At 43.9% G+C, this 16986-nt stretch overlaps 1 protein-coding gene across 2 annotated transcripts in view; it reads left to right on the top strand.

The window, feature by feature from the left end:
* LOC121569718 (corticotropin-releasing factor receptor 1-like) overlaps nucleotides 1–16986 on the top strand; it is a 152816-nt gene that overhangs the window by 92234 nt on the left and 43596 nt on the right. For both annotated transcript variants that reach the window (XR_006001378.1, XM_041880867.2), the window contains exon 6: nucleotides 1651–1757. Coding sequence is in view for 1 of the 2 variants with exons in the window: in XM_041880867.2 (XP_041736801.1) it covers nucleotides 1651–1757 (107 nt within the window). In the remaining variant the exon portion in view is untranslated. The remainder of the gene's footprint in view (nucleotides 1–1650; nucleotides 1758–16986) is intronic.

Below are 16986 nucleotides of genomic sequence, written 5' to 3'. Positions count from 1 at the left end.
GCTATCAAGAACACACTGCAGGCAGGGAAGCAGTCTGCTGCCCCCCATGGTTTTTAATTGACTGGTCATTTGCTGCTCCCACTTCGTACAGAGCACCAACTGCTGTGTAAGACTTGGGTAACAATACTCAAGTATATTAAGTTTTACACTTTTTTTCACATTCATTGAAGGAACACAAACAGTCTTCTGTTAAATTGGGGTGTGCTAAGTAGTAGTTCAGAACATTTAAATAGTGTAAAGTAAAGATGTGATTTAAAGTACCAATGACATATCATTTCCCTGTTTGATGTCAAGGAAATTGACTAAATGACCAAAATGTGTCTCTGGTTGGCTTTGATATTTGATATCACTCATTCCACATTGATATTAATGACAACAATCTTAGAATTGGAATTCAAACTGTATGTCCCAGTGCTTGCCCCAGGCCTGTTTTAGTGATCATCTCTTATAAAATGCCATCTGGTTGGGTTATATGGGTCTTTTTCACAGAGGATGGGAACCCGTATAATCCACAGTGTCAACTCAAACCTCTGAACTTTGAATCTGTCTCTCTATTAAATACCAGACTGTTCTAGTCTAACATTACATAATACATACAGACATATTCAACCATTTTTATAGGTGAAATTCAATTATGTTACATTTATAGACCCTTTGCAAAGTCTGCTGTACATGATGACCTCATGAGCGAAGGCTGTAGTGAATCAACTATTGACTTATTTAAAGACCACATAATCAAATACAATTTGATTTGTCACATGTGCCGAATACAAACTTTACCGTGAAAGCTTACTTACGAGCCCTTTCCCGAGGCAGAGATAAAAAGTACGAGAAATTAGCAAAGTAAGAAGTTTAACAAGGAGTAGCGGTACCGAGTCAGGAGTACGTGCAGGGGTACGCGGTAGTTGAGGTAATTTAGGGTATATGTACATGTAGGGTAAAAGTGACTAGGCAATCGGAATAGATAATAAACAGAGTAGCAGCAGCGTAAGTGAAGAGTCTGAAAGTGTGTGTGTGTGTGTGTGTGTGTGTGTGTGTGTGTGTGTGTGTGTGTGTGTTTGGAGGGTCAGTGTAGTATGTGTGAGTGTGTGGGTAGAGTCCAGTGAGTGTGCATAGAGCCAGTGCAAAATAAAGTGGGTCAATGCAAATATTCCGGGTAGCTGTTTGATTAACTGTTCAGCAGGCTTATGGCTTGGGGTTAGAAGCTGTTCAGGAGCCTTTTGGTTCCAGACTTGGAGCTCCGGTACCACTTGCCATGCAGTAGCAGAGAGAACACTTCATGACTTGGGTGGCTGGAGTTGTAGAACATTTTTAGGGCCTTCCACTGACACTGCCTGGTATAGAGGTCCTGGATGGCAGGGAGCTCGGCCCCATGATGTACTGGGCCGTACGCACTACCCTCTGTAGCGCCTTATGGTCGGATGCCAAGCAAATGCCATAATACGATTTATAGATGATATGTTTTGCACTGTTTTTAACAGTAGGCAATGGGCAATACGAAAGTGCACAATATCTCTCATGAAGGTATTAGCTATCTTTTAACTTTGACAATGATGTACACTGCCAAATATAGAATTGTGTGTCCGTACTATTGTTTGCATATTACTCTATTTTTTTGCGTATTATCTGGCTTTTTTCTCCTTTCTGCAGAAAAAGAGCAAGCTGCACTACCACATAGCGGTGATCATAAACTACATGGGACATTGTATCTCTCTGGCAGCCCTGCTGGTGGCCTTCATCCTCTTTATGAGGCTGAGGTGAGTAACACTGTCCTCCTACTATCATTCCTCCATCATATCAACACATCATATAACAGAAACAGATAATAACACGACACCCGCCTGTAACGTTCCTTCATCATCCCAGCACATATACCAGAAACAGATAATAACACGACACCCACACACCCTGTAGCCTTGGTTACGGCTAAGTGTTTCATACTCAATCCAATACAAAATGAAACAGTACAGTACAAAAATAAATCCATAGTTCATAATACCCTATAATAATCCTGCCAAGATTCATGTAATTTTATAGCTCCAGGATCCACATTCTTGTGCTCGATTCTTGTCACTCACCGGGGGGAGTATGTCATTATGTACACCACCAGCCTGGCCCTCAACCCTGCAGACAGTGCATGTCTGTCATGACCCATCAATGTCTAAATTGACTCATGACAAGGTTGGATGAATGACGTGGTGAATGTAATGCAGTGCTGGTTTGACCTAGGTGTAATGCAGCCTTGTTCGGTTCTGTCCTGTATATGTCCAGCATATTAGTGAAGCGTGTCCTGCTGGAGTGGGGTGTATTATTCAAATACATTCACACACACAGGCACGCACGAATGAACACACACACGGTCACACACACGGACACCGACAAATCCACTCCGCAATTTCGTTTTGTGAGAGGAGAAAGACTGTTTCATTCTGGACTCCCAGGGCTCACCCACTGGGCAGAAACAGGTTGAATCAATGTTGTTTCCACAAATTTCCACAAAAAAATCAATGTGATTACATTGAATCAACGTGGAAAACTGATTGAATTTGAAAAAAGTCATCAACGTAAGGGATTTTTCCTATTTTTTTCATCCATCTTTTAACCTTAATACAACGACATGTTGATTTTTTAATTGTATTTCACATTGAATTCACGTTAGTTGACGACTCAACCAAATGTAAACCAAAACTAGACGTTGAAATTACATATGTGCCAAGTGGGCAGTGTTTGGGAAGGTGTTGACCAGTGAAGGCTTTGTGCGGTGGTGAAAGCAGTGATACGTGACAAAAAGCATGTCACTGACAACCCAAACATGTCAATCAGCCAAAAACCACCCCTGTCTGTGTTTTCTCAAAGGCCACACTAACACAGATTATCTGGACTCTGAGATTAAACATATAGGGTAAGAGATTGTTCAGAACAGATTATCCCGGATTAATCTGCTCCGATTAATTTCAGGAAGATACCGTCTCACTGCTTCAATAGCTCCAATCAGGAAATCTCATTTGAGTCGAGACAACAGAGGAGGATTTTCTTTTTGTCATTGGCTTTAGGCTCGCTCAATCTGGTTAAAATAGGTACATCTTCAACATCACTGCCCTGTTTATTAACCTCTTACCCTCTCAGCTAATATGGCCAGTGGTGTGTCATAAAGCGATTGGGATTGGTCGTACTGTACGTATGTAGAGAATAGAGGAGAGGAGAGGCTAAAGTCGTAAAGTAGCAGACGGCCAGCGCTGGTCTACTGTTTACTTCCTAAACTGAAATGAAACAGCTAGCAGGAACAGATGTCTGGGATGGACACACACACACAGACACACACATACCCTGAGACTTCATTACTCCCTCTCCACACATGGGCTGAACTATCTGAAATCACAGCCTGTTTTGTCTTTCCATTTGATCTGGCTATGGTTTGCTGTGGGAGGTGGAGGTCTATTAAAGCTATCATGGGTATAGACCTCTCACAGGAGAATGGTAGCTGTGTAAGTCATACATTGTAAGTGCTGTAACGACAGAACAAAAGTCCCTGAAAGGAGGACTTTCTCATTCACATGCATCACTTTGATAGATTATAGGGCTTCAATGTCTTTTGAAGTAAAATCGAAAGACAAAAGGAGCGTTTTTATTTTTTCAGTCTTGAAACAGAGTTATTTTTATTCATCCTCTTTTTATATCCTCTGTAATATGCTCTTCAGGACTGATTACAAAATCGATGATACAATTTGAAGGATTATCAGATTACGGAGATGAATCAAAATAGCTTCACTGCCTGTATGCATTGTACAGTTAAAAGACAATCCACATCATTGTCACTCATGAGTGTATAAGCTCCTCTTTGATCATGTAATGCTTTGCTGTACAGTATCAGTGCGTTCAATGCATGCGGATTGTTTGGGTAGCTCGGCCAAGGAAACTACTTTTAAGAGGTTTTGTGTCTGCACATAAGCTTTGGTAACACTTTGTTTGGATAGTCCTAAACCGCCTATTCAAACTCAGTGAAGATCCCAGGCCAGGTTTAGTGTGCGGACAAGTTTAGATTGACTGACTTGAGGTTATATCCAGTCAGGGAACACTACGGTAAGAAGAGGGTAAACACGTTGCTATGCCTACTTGTTCAAGCCTCATTGAGTTAAGGCACCCAATGCACTGTGAACGGTATTGCTGAGTTTGAGTTGTAGACAAAGCATCCATGGAAGAATCCTTCTGCTTCAACTCTCCTTTTATTCACACTTGGTGACATTTGGTATGATACTGCCAAGCACTGAAATATTCAGACTCATAGGTGTAGAAGAGGTAAAGGTGCTTTCATATGGGATGAGGTCTTGGTTGTATGTGTGGGAACTTCAGCTGACATTTATCTAATTATGTTGAATTGGGTGGACCTAAATTACTTTCGAGTTATACACATGTGGATATTTCTTGTGCACAAGTTTTGTAATTGCCACCACTTGGAGATTTTGTAAACAACTTCATGATTTGTCAATTATTTTAACACTTAAGTGATTACGAAAGAGGAAAACATTATCAGGGAAGCAACTACTTTAGATTATCACTGACTTTCCACTGATCCCTGAACTAGGAGGACCTGGTGGTTTCTATTCCCGTCCATGCTGACGTAGCAGCAGGATGAAGAGACAGGGGATATAGAGGATAGGAGGCTACAGGTCTCAGAGACACATGGTCTCAGTGTGAAGTGATGGCCCCTGGCCAGCTTCCCTCAGCTCTTCCCTCAGCTCCCCAGTGAACTGAGAAACGCACCAACAGCGAACATACCCAGGACCACAGCACTGCACTGCTAGGGTGTTACCAATGCAGTGATATGCCATTTGGACATTGAAACACACCAGGGGGGATCTGCGTCAGTGGAAAAGGCCAAGCAGAGCAGCACTGCTGTCATCCACTAATGGAAGACCCCCTGTTGTGAAAACGACAGAGGTGTTAGTCGCGTAACTAGCCATCTTCGCCTCAGCTATCCCCCCTCATTTTGTCTCAGTTTACACAACCTTGTCTCAAAGCATTTTGTATTATTCTGAACATAAACCCGAGACACTCCATTTAGTATTATATGTTACGCTTCGTATGGTATGTATTAATTTGTGGATGTCCATCAACCGTTTAGAATGATATGTTACAAATTACAATTCCTATTATAATTTACAAATTTGCTAAATGTATAATATGTAAAAAATGCTAACTTGGTGGATAGGTCTCTAACGTTAGCTAACTCGCTAATGTTAGCTAAGCTAGGAGTTAGGGGTTAGGGATAAGGTTAGGGTTAAGTTTAGGAGTTAGGTTAAAGGGTTAAGGTTAGGGTTAGGGTTAGGTGAAGGGTTAGCTAAAAGTTTCTAATTAGCTAAAATGCTAAAGTTGTCTGTGATGATATTCAAACTTGCAACCTTTGAGTAGCTAGACGTTCCCGTTATAGGCCTACCCATCCACCCCAACCAACCACCCTCCTTTCGTTTTTGCCTTAAGTAACCATCTGTCTTATATAATCATACCAAACGTAACATGTCATACTAAATGGAGTGTCTCGGATTTATGTACAGAACAATCTGAAATGCTCTGAGACCAGGTTGGTTTGCAGCAAAATGCCCATGATGCTGTCTTAGTTCATTCACAGTGGGGAAGGGGTTTGACGGAGGATAGTAAACATCCTTGTGTCATTAAACATTACATTTTACTCATTTAGCAGACGCTCTTATCCAGAGCAACTTACAGGAGCAATTAGGGTTAAGTGCCTTGCTTAAGGGCACATCGACAGATTTTTCACCTAGTCGGGGATTAGAACCAGCGACCTTTCGGATACTGGCACAACGCTCGTACCCACTAAGCTACCTGCCACCCATCTCCCTCAGGCTGGGTAAAATGACTCTGGAATTCCCACTGATTTGGCTTTAAAATGGCATCCAATTCAAAGGATCAGTAGGAATGGACTTAAACAGTCTCCGCTGCGAAAGTGCCTCAATTAAAGCATGAAACGGGAGATGCTGCTGCTTTCAAGAATGTGCATAGTGAAGATACAGGACTCCCTGGGGAGAAGGGAATTAACCAAGAGATAGGCCAGTAAGATGAGAGGAACTGTGGTGATGTGGGAAGGGGTTCGCTGTCAACCCTACTGTACCACTAGGCCCTTGAAATCACATGTAGTAAGGATCCACTCAGGACAGATCCCTGGGCTGTACAACAGCTCAAACCCCCTCAAAGCTGTGAAACTATTCATATAATAAAGTGTAAGAAATAAGCCACTGTTCTCACTTGGAACAAATGTGGCGGAACTTTGGATCCCAAAGCAGCTGCTCGCCAGTTTCAGAGTACGCATCCTAGTGTGACAGCTGGATTGGTGCCTGGCAGTGATTGTCACAGCTCACCTGGCGCTGGCTGGCATCAACGCATCAGACGAAAAGCTGTCTAGCCTAGGGCCAGTCAATGTTTCAGCATGGCCTGATTTTTTATTAACTTTGCTTGAGCCCACTCCATTAGAGCCCGTTTGCAGAGGTCCAGTTCAAACACGTTGTTAAAGACCTTTGTTGCCATGGTGCGGACATGAACATAACATCCACATTTAATCAAGCTGTCAATCATTTACATAAATACAAATCCCTATTGAAAGGGACAGTCTGTTACCGAAAAGGAAAAGCAAAGCAAATAGCTGTAGAGATACTGTACCACAACACTTCTACCCAACTTAGAGATGTCCTCATTATAGACCAAAGCACTTTTGCGGTTACTTAAAGGGGATGATTACAGGCTCAGTTTAACAGCAATGTGGCATGTTTTTTCCCGGAGGAGGGTCCCTGATCCCGCTTTCTTTTTTACAAGAGCCTAGAGCTCAGAGATGTGTGAAAAGAGCCTTCAGCCCACTGCTTATTAGTGCTTCAAAGGGCTTCCTGAGATATCCATGGTGCTATGTTCAGTCTTCATTTGGTTTAATGGATCTTAGCCACGTGTCTGTCTAATTTCACTTCGCTTCACTAATGACTTTTTAAATGAATTCTACCTTAACCATAGTACTAATAACATGGTATAGGGCTTCAAACTGTAGCACCTTCCAAAGCGTAATGAACGTTGCGTACAAACTACGTCAAGGGCAAATCTGATGGCCAGAGAAGGGGAGAGGCTGAGGAGATTGAATTCATGCCCTTAATCCTTACAACTCCATAAAGAGACTTCTTGATGATTGGGGTGATGGGAGTAATTTATGACAACCTTCAAGGCATTCTGAAACTACATGGGACCATTGATTATGCTACTTTGCTTCAATACCCAGGTACTCTCTAACCTTGAGGGCGAGGTAGCTTTGGGCATCGAGTCATGCACTAACCAATCACACAGATAGCTGGCTTGACTCTAGTGTAAACAACTGATGTTTGTTCGTCAACGTATTCGATGTTGGGGGATTAAATAATACCTATTAATGGCTCAACAGACCCCGTTTATGCTATCTGGGTTAATGGTGTATAATGTAATTTGCACTAATAGAAATTGACTGAACGAACCAGTTAATACTCTAAATTGTCACACTCTGGTTCTAGGACTGTGTGTTAGAGCCAGGGTGTATCTCATTTGGTGGTGTTGGGGTTGGGTGAGTTTCATTTTGGTTGTGTTTAGTGGTGATTGGTCAATGACTCCCAATCGGAGGTAACGAGTGTCAGCTGTCGGCTCGTTATCTCTGATTGGGAGCCATATTTATACTGTTGTGTTTCACTGTTTGTTTGTGGGTTTTTGTTCTATGTTCAGTCTATGTACTGAGGACGTTACGGATCGTGTTTTGTTTTGTCGTTATTTCAACATTAAAGTCATGTTCACTCCCAACGCTGCGCTTTGGTCGTATTTCATAGGCGATCGTGACAGAAAAACCCACCAAGACCAGACCAAGCAGCGTGTCCAGGAGCTGAAGGGCATAATTGGAAACAGAGGAGCGAGATATTGGGCGAGAATGATGGAGGCCTGGTCCACGGAGAGGAGAGACCCCAGAAGTAAATTTAGGGGGCTCACGACGTCCGGGCAGCAGGTGTACGGGTTGGAGGAGTGCAGGAGGTTGGCAGATATGGCCGCCAGTTTAAGGGGGCCACTGGTTACGAAGGGGGAATGGAAAGTGTGGAGGCACGGCGAGAGGTACTGGGGGTTTGTTTCCAGTCCGGTCCGGCCCGTTCCTGATCCCCTGTGTAGGGCCAGGGGTGTGTGTCCCCAGTGCGGTTCTGCCTGCCCCTGCTCAACGCACCGAGCCTACGGGGTGCGTCGTCAGCCCTGTCCAAGCCAGAGCCGTCCGCCAGACAGATCAGCCAGAGCCTTCCGCCAGACAGGATCAGCCAGAGCCTTCCGCCAGACAGGATCAGCCAGAGCCTTCCGCCAGCCATGAGCAGCCAGATCCTTCCGCAGCCATGAGCAGCCAGATCCGTCAGCCAGCCATGAGCAGCCAGATCCGTCAGCCATCCATGAGCAGTCAGATCCGTCCCAGCCATGAGCAGCCAGATCCGTCAGCCAGCCATGAGCCGGCCAGCCAGGATCCGTCAGAGCCGTCCAGCCAGGATCCGCCAGAGCCGTCCAGCCGGGATCCGCCAGAGCCGCCAGCCGGGATCCGCCAGAGCCTTCCAGCCAGGATCCGCCAGAGCCGTCCCAGCCGGGATCCGCCAGAGCCGTCCAGCCGGGATCCGCCAGAGCCTTCCAGCCAGATCCGAGCCGTCCAGCCGGGATCCGCCAGAGCCGCCCAGCCGGGATCCGCCAGAGCCTTCCAGCCGGGATCGCCAGAGCCGTTCAGCCGGGATCCGCCAGAGCCGTCCAGCCGGGATCCCCCAGAGCCTTCAGCCAGATCCGCCAGAGCCGTCCAGCCGGGATCCGTCAGAGCCCAGCCGGGATCCGCGAGAGCCTTCCAGCCGGGATCCGCCAGAGCCGTCCGGCCGGGATCCGCCAGAGCCGTCCAGCCGGGATCCGCCAGAGCCGTCCAGCCGGGATCCGCCAGAGCCTTCCAGCCGGGATCCGCCAGAGCCGCGCCGGGATCCGCCAGAGCCGTCCAGCCGGGATCCGCCAGAGCCGTCCAGCCAGGATCCACGCACCAGCCAGGGCGCGTGTCGTCAGTCCGGTTCCGGCCAGCGGGGCTAGACAGGCCCAGGGGTACTTTGGGGGTTGGAGAGGAAGTGGGGAGGAGAGCCGGGAGCCGGGCCCGAGGAGGAATGCCCACCCAGCCCCCCCCTGTTTGCTTGTAGTTAGGCGCGGTCGCAGTCCGCGCCTTCGGGGGTACTGTCACACTCTGGTTCTAGGACTGTGTGTTAGAGCCAGGTGTATATCCTCTGGTGGTTTGGGGGTTGGGTGAGTTTCATTTTGGTTGTGTTTAGTGGTGATTGGTCAATGACTCCCAATCGGAGGTAACGAGTGTCAGCTGTCGGCTCGTTATCTCTGATTGGGCCACATTTATACTGTTGTGTTTCACTGTTTGTTTGTGGGTTTTTGTTCTATGTTCAGTCTATGTACTGAGGACGTTACGGATCGTGTTTTGTTTTGTCGTTATTTCAACATTAAAGTCATGTTCACTCCCAACGCTGCGCTTTGGTCGTATTTCATAGGCGATCGTGACATAAATAGCCATGGTTTCTCAAATGACTGCCTCGCCTGGTTCACCAACTACTTCTCAGATAGAGTTCAGTGTGTCAAATCGGAGGGCCTGTTGTCTGGACCTATGGCAGTCTCTATGGGGGTGCCACAGGGTTCAATTCTTGGGCCGACACTTTTCTCCGTGTATATCAATGATGTCGCTCTTGCTGCTGGTGACTCTCAGATCCACCTCTACGCAGACGACACCATTTTGTATACATCTGGCCCTTCATTGGACACTGTGTTAACAAACCTCCAAACGAGCTTCAATGCCATACAACACTCCTTCAGTAGCCTCCAACTGCTCTTAAACACTAGTAAAACTAAATGCATGCTTTTCAATCGAACGCTGCTGGCACCCGCCCACCCGACTAGAATCACCACTCTCGACGGGTCTGACCTAGAGTATGTGGACAACTACAAATACCTAGGTGTCTGGTTAGACTGTAAACTCTCCTTCCAGACTCACATAAAGAATCTCCAATCCAAAGTTAAATATAGAATCGGCTTCCTATTTCGCAACAAAGCCTCCTTCACTCATGCTGCCAAACATGCCCTCGTAAAACTGACTATCCTACCGATCCTTGACTTCGGCGATGTCATTTACAAAATAGCCTCCAACACTCTACTCAGCAAATTGGATGTAGTCTATCACAGTGCCATCCGTTTTGTCTCCAAAGCCCCATACACTACCCACCACTGTAACCTGTACGCTCTTGTTGGCTGGTCCTCACTACATGTTCGTCGTCAAACCCACTGGCTCCAGGCCATCTATAAATCACTGCTAGGCAAATCCCCGCCTTATCTTAGCTCATTGGTCACCATAGCAGCACCCACCCGTAGTCTGCGCTCCAGCAGGTATATCTCACTGGTCATTCCCAAAGCCAACACCTCCTTTGGCCGCCATTCCTTCCAGTTCTCTGCTGCCAATGACTGGAACGAATTGCAAAAATCTCTGAAGCTGGAGACTCTTATCTCCCTCACTAACTTTAAGCATCAGTTGTCAGAGCACCTTACCGATCACTGCACCTGTACACAGCCCATCTGAAATTAGCCCACCCAACTACCTCATCCCTATATTGTTATTTATTTTGCTCTTTTGCACCCCAGTATCTCTATTTGCACACAATCTCTTGCACATCTAGCATTCCAGTGTTAATACTATTGTAATTATTTTGCACTATAGCCTATTTATTGCCTTACCTCCATAACTTGCTACATTTGCACACACTGTATATATATTTTATGTTGTATTTTTGACTTTATGTTTTTTTACCCCATATGTAACTCTGTGTTGTTTTTATCGCACTGCTTTGCTTTATCTTGGCCAGGTCGCAGTTGTAAATGAGAACTTGTTCTCAACTGGCTTACCTGGTTAAATAAAGGTTAAATAAAAAAATAAAAAATAAATACCGATTCAGAAATGTGGTATATCATAAGGGACATAATCCTTCTCTTGTTTACCAAGGAAGGGACGACTCCGAATATCTCTTTGTTGATTAAACTGAACTCACATGTTCATCATCTCATTCTGATGGAAGATTAGTGATTCAGAAAATCATAACACACAAGGGAATAGTAAGCCCAGATATTACCTTTTTATATATAAATAATACAACCCTTCACAAATACACATAGACCAAGCTGGGGCCTCGGTTGGCATTTTCGGCTGCTCATGAGACCTGAACATGTGAGTTTTGGTTGTTTACCAGTGTGTGCCTGCTCTGGGAGGCAGGACTCTGGGGTGAGGGGTCATGGGAGGCTTCAGCATTAACTGGTGGTGTTTTCAATCGGCTTGTTGCAGTGGAAGCCCCGTCATAGTTCAACAGCAGGTGACTGCTACTCAAACTGAAAACTTCTTTGTCTACACTTCCTCTCCCCTCCCGGTCTCAGTCACATGCAAATTTACAGTAAACTTAAGTAGTACTTTCTAGTATTTTTACTTAAGTAGTTTTCTTCGGTATCTGTACTTTACTATTTATATTTTTGACAACTTTTACATTTACTTCACTACATTCCAAAAGAAAATAATGCCCTTTTTACTCCATACATTTTCCCTGACACCCAAAAGTACTTGTTCCATTTTGAAAGCTTAGCAGGACAGGAAAATTGTCAAATTCACACACTTATCAAGAGAACATCCCTGGTCATCCCTGGTCATCCCTACTCCCTCTGATCTGGCGAACTCACTAAACACAAATGCTTTGTTTGTAAATTATTGTCTAAGTGTTGGAGTGTGCTGCTGGCTATCAGTACATTTTTAAAAAACAAGAACATTTGAAATGATTTATAATTTTACTTTTACTTTTGATACTTAAGTATATTTTAACAAACATTTAATTTTGATACTGAAGTATATTCAAACCAAATACTTTTAGACTTTTACTCAAGTAGTATTTTACTGGGTGACTTTCACTTTTACTTGAGTCATTTTCTATTAAGGTGTCTTTACTTTTACTTAAGTATGACAATTGGGTACTTTTTCCACCACTGCAAACTTCCATACAGTGCTTGTGGAAAGTATTCAGACCCCTTGACTTTTTCCACATGTAGTTACGTTACAGCCTTATTATAAAATTGATCACATTATTTTTTTTCCCTTCATTAATCTAAACACAATACCCCATAATGACAAAGCGAAAACAGGGTTTTAGAATGTTTTTTAAATGTATTACAAATAAAAAACAGAAATACCTTATTTACATAAGTATTCTGACACTTTGCTATGAGACTGGAAATTGAGCTCAGGTGCATCCTGTTTCCATTGATCATCCTTCAGATGTTTCTTCAACTTGATTGGAGTCCACCTGTGGTAAATTCAATTGATTGGACATGATTTGGAAAGGCACACACCTGTCTACATACAGTGGCTTGCGAAAGTATTCACCCCCCTTGGCATTTTTCCTATTTTGTTGCCTTCCAACCTGGAATTAAAATGTTTTTTGGGGGGGATTGTATCATTTGATTTACACAACATGCCAACATGCCAGATCATGTGCCACTTAGATTGCACACAGGTGGACTTTATTTAACTAATTATGTGACTTCTGAAGGTAATTGGTTGCACCAGATCTTATTTAGGGGCTTCAAGGCAAATGGGGTGAACACATATGCACACACCAATTTGAGTTATTAATTTTTTAGAATTTTTTGAAACAAGTTTTTTTTTTTTTATCCATTTAATTTACAGCTTGTAATGCAACAAAGTAGGAAAAACACCAAGGAGGATGAATACTTTTGCAAGGCACTGTAAGGTCCCACAGTTGACAGTGCATGTCAGAGCAAAAACCAAGCCATGAGGTTGAAGGAATTGTCCATAGAGCTCCGAGACAGGATTGTGTCGAGGCACAGATCTGCGGAGGGGTACCAAAAAAGTTCTGCAGCATTGAAGTTCCCCAACACAGTGGCCTCCATCATTCTTAAATGGAAGACTCTTCCTAGAGCTGGCCGCCCGGCCAAACTGAGCAATCGGGGGAGAAGGGCCTTGTTCAGGGAGGTGACCACGAACCCTATGGTCACTCTGACAGATTTCCAGAGTTCCTCTGTGGTGATGGGAGAACCTTCCAGAACGACATCCATCTCTACAGCACTCCACCAATCAGGCCTTTATGGTAGAGTGGCCAGACGGAAGCCACTCCTCAGTAAAAGGCACATGATAGCCCGCTTGGAGTTTGCCAAAAGGCACCTAAAGGACTCTCAGACCATGAGAAACAAGATTCTCTGGTCTGATGAAACCAAGATTGAAATCATTGGCCTGAATGCCAAGCGTCACGTCTGGAGGAAACCTGGAACCATCCCTACGGTGAAGCATGCTGGTGGCAGTATCATGCTGTGGGGATGTTTTTCAGCGGCAAGGACTGGGAGACCAGTCAGGATCGAGGGAAAGATGAACGGAGCAAAGTACAGAGAGATCCTTGATGAAAACCTGCTCCAGAGTGCTCAGGACCTCAGACTGGGACGAAGGTTCACTTCCAACAGGACAACGACCCTGAGCACACAGCCAAGACAACACAGGAGTGGCTTCGGGACAAGTCTCTGAATGTCCTTGAGTGGCCCAGCCAGAGCCCGGACTTGAACCCGATCTAACATCTCTGGAGAGACCTGAAAATAGCTGTGCAGCAACGCTCCCCATCCAACCTGACAGAGCTTGAGAGGATCTGCAGAGAAGAATGGGAGACACTCCCCAAATACAGGTGTGCCAAGCTTGTAGCTTCATACCCAAGAAGACTCGAGGCTGTAATCATTGCCAAAGGTGCTTCAACTATGTACTGAGTAAAGGGTCTGAATACTTATGAAAATTGTATATTTTAGTTATTTATAAAAATCTGTTTTTGCTTTGTCATTATGGGGTATTGTGTGTAGATTGATGAGGGGGGGAAACAATTTAATCCATTTTAGAACAAGGCTTTAACGTAACAAAATGTGGAAAACGTCAAGGGCCTGAATACTTTCCGAATGCACTGTAGATACACGTGCACACACAAACATAAACCTATGTTCCCTATTGATTACTATTGCCACGACAAGCAGTGCATTCGGATATCCATGTTAACAATTTCAAAATTAGATCTTCAACCAAAAGGGTACATCAATGACAAGGTATTATTCAAGTAGCTATGATGTATTATGCCTAGTGTTGTATTAGAGTAGTAGACGATACAGAATAGAATGAAAGAGAATAGAACATCCCATAGAACATGTCAAAAATAGAACACAGTGTAGAACAAAACATCTCTGATGAGTTCTAGGTGCGAATACTTATGTAGCGTGTAGCCACTGCATGTTGTGGATCGACTATGGTTGTTAATATGCATAAAATCCTGTTCTGGTAAACAGCTTTAGTTATATACATGGTATTTAGCTCAGCTGCAGCCTCATTGGTGTGGTTTGAACAGCATGTTATGGTAGGACTGCTCTGGGATTGAATGGTCTTGGTTTGACCACACTTGTGACCATGCCCCCATATTTACCCAGCCCAGTGTGGTTTAAACACTACACTGCACCACACTCCAGTTTTTTTCCACAGTCCCCTTTAACTTGTGAAATAATCTGTTATTCTGCAGATCCCTGCTGCTCAACTATGCTTGGTGGTTAGAGGCTGGAGTTGAAAGTTAGAATGAGAAGTGTGTCTGATTTTGACAATGTGACAATGGTTCTGTTGACAAAAGATTTGAACTTCGACTCACCCCAGAAAGGAGAAATCAAGTGTGTGTGTGTTTGTGGATGTGTTTAACTATTCTTGTGGGGACCAGAAGTCCCCACAAGAATAGTAAACTAACAAAAATTTGACCAACTGGGGACATTTTGTTAGTCCCCACAAGGTCAAATGCTATTTCTTGGGGGTTTAGGGTTAAGGTTAGAATTAGTGTTAGGGTTAGCATTCGTGTGCTGGTTGAGAGAATGGTTGAGAGAATGCCAAGAGTGTGCAAAGCTGTCTCGAATATAAAATATATTTTTATATTGTTTAACACTTTTTTGGTTACTACGTGATTCCATATTTGTTATTTCATAGTTTTGATGTTTTCACTATTATTCTACAATGTAGAAAATAGTAAAAATAAAGAAAAACCCTTGAATGAGTAGGTGTGTCCAAACCTTTGACTGGTACTGTATATATAAAGAAAAAAATCAGCCCTCGGCTGAATCTAATTGATGATCTCTGACGTATAGTAACATATGTCTTACTTGGTCGTACAATAGCGTATGAAGCATATGAACGTTATCATAGGTCTTGGAGGACGCATAGTATTATACGTATTTCTCTAACACCAGGTTGCTTGTTGCGTCTTATCAACAAAGGAGAATTACGGGGAGAATTTACGTTGGTGTTTAGGTGAACTAACTACAAAGGTTAGGATCATTTACATTAAAGGTTAGGGGAACTAAAGTAACAAAGGTTAGGTGAATTTACATTGCAGGTTAGTTGAATTGGGTTAAGTTTAGATAAGGGTTAGTGGAAGGGTTAACCAAAATGCTACAGTTTACCCCGACACGACTCGAACACGCAACCTTTGGATTGCTAGACTGTTGTGCATTACACTTACCCATCCTCCCTGACCAACCTCCCTACTTTTGTTTCTGTCTGAAGTAGCTAGACCAGTAGTAGGTATCATACGTCTTGCAGGTGCTCAGAAATATGTAAAGTATGTTTCGTATGGCTCTGAGGCCAGGCTGGTATGTGTGTGCGTGTCAATTCCTCATTCTGAACCTCAGCATGTAGCCTGGGACCCCCTACAGAAAAGCTTGTCTCTCCCAATCACCACTTCATTTAGATAAGGGCTGCAGCACTGCTGGTGGTGTGGGTGTGTTTGATAATTTAGTATGTAGAGTTTCTCTTATCATTAGAGATAAAGTGTGTGTCCCAAATGGCCCCCTATTCCCTATATAGTGCTCTACTTTTCACCAGAGCCCTGGTCATAAGTACCAATTCCCTATATAGTGCACTACTTTTGACCAGAGCCCTAGTCAAAAGTAGTGCACAATAAAGGGAATAGGGTGCCAATTAGGATACAGGCAGAACCTTGGAACCTCAGTCCCTCCCCTAAAGACATCTCGCCACTGTCCATCTTTGCCAGTCATGTCTTGTCATGTCAACTCTATTGATGCGTGATGACATCAACCCACAGACAGAGAGAGAGACTGTCTCCTAGAGTGGCGTTGGAGGGCATTGGTTCTTAGAAACGGCCTTTGGGTAAAACAACTAGAGATGTTCTGTTCTGACCCTCAATCCTTGGTGTTGCAAGCGCCATGCTCTACTGACTGAGTCACACAGAATCACTGTGTGAACTGAAGTTACTGAAGCATCATATCTTGTTCTCCCTCATATTGTTTTGTACCCTGTAAATTGGTAGTGTGCTTACAGTCAATACTCCCCAATGAATAAACTGTGCGCTGGGCAGTCTGGCACATCCAAGAAACACTGTAAATAGGTTTAGGCCCCTGAGAAGAGAATCACAAATTGAGTTTCTGGATTTATTGTTCTTTTCATAATGTGCCTTCACTTTGTCCTCCCTTCTCCCACTTCCTCATAATATTTTGCTCTGTCACTTTTCTAATAACAAAAGTTGAAATTGCCATGTGAAATGACATGAATTGCCTTATTATTAATCCAATTAAAATGAAAAGAATAATGCTAAAGTTCATTTTCAGGCCAGTCTTTTGCTCTCACACAGCACTCCACAGCACGGAGCTCCATCAAAGCCCTGTCTTGCATTTCTCTTCAGGGCTATTCTGTTTCCCTTTTTTACCTACGTTGATATGCAGAGGCAAATAAATCAAAGATTCACTTTGATGCCTCTAATATCTTAATTTGTTATTTTGAAGCCTTTACTTTAAAATAAATGAATTTGCACGCTCTAACGCGATCCCTCAGAGGCACTTTTCTGTGGAGAG

This window comes from Coregonus clupeaformis, chromosome 7, assembly GCF_020615455.1.
Source record: "Coregonus clupeaformis isolate EN_2021a chromosome 7, ASM2061545v1, whole genome shotgun sequence".
Taxonomy (NCBI): domain Eukaryota; kingdom Metazoa; phylum Chordata; class Actinopteri; order Salmoniformes; family Salmonidae; genus Coregonus; species Coregonus clupeaformis.
The sequence above is the reverse complement of the archived record's forward strand: the minus strand, read 5'-3'. Positions and strand labels throughout refer to the sequence as shown.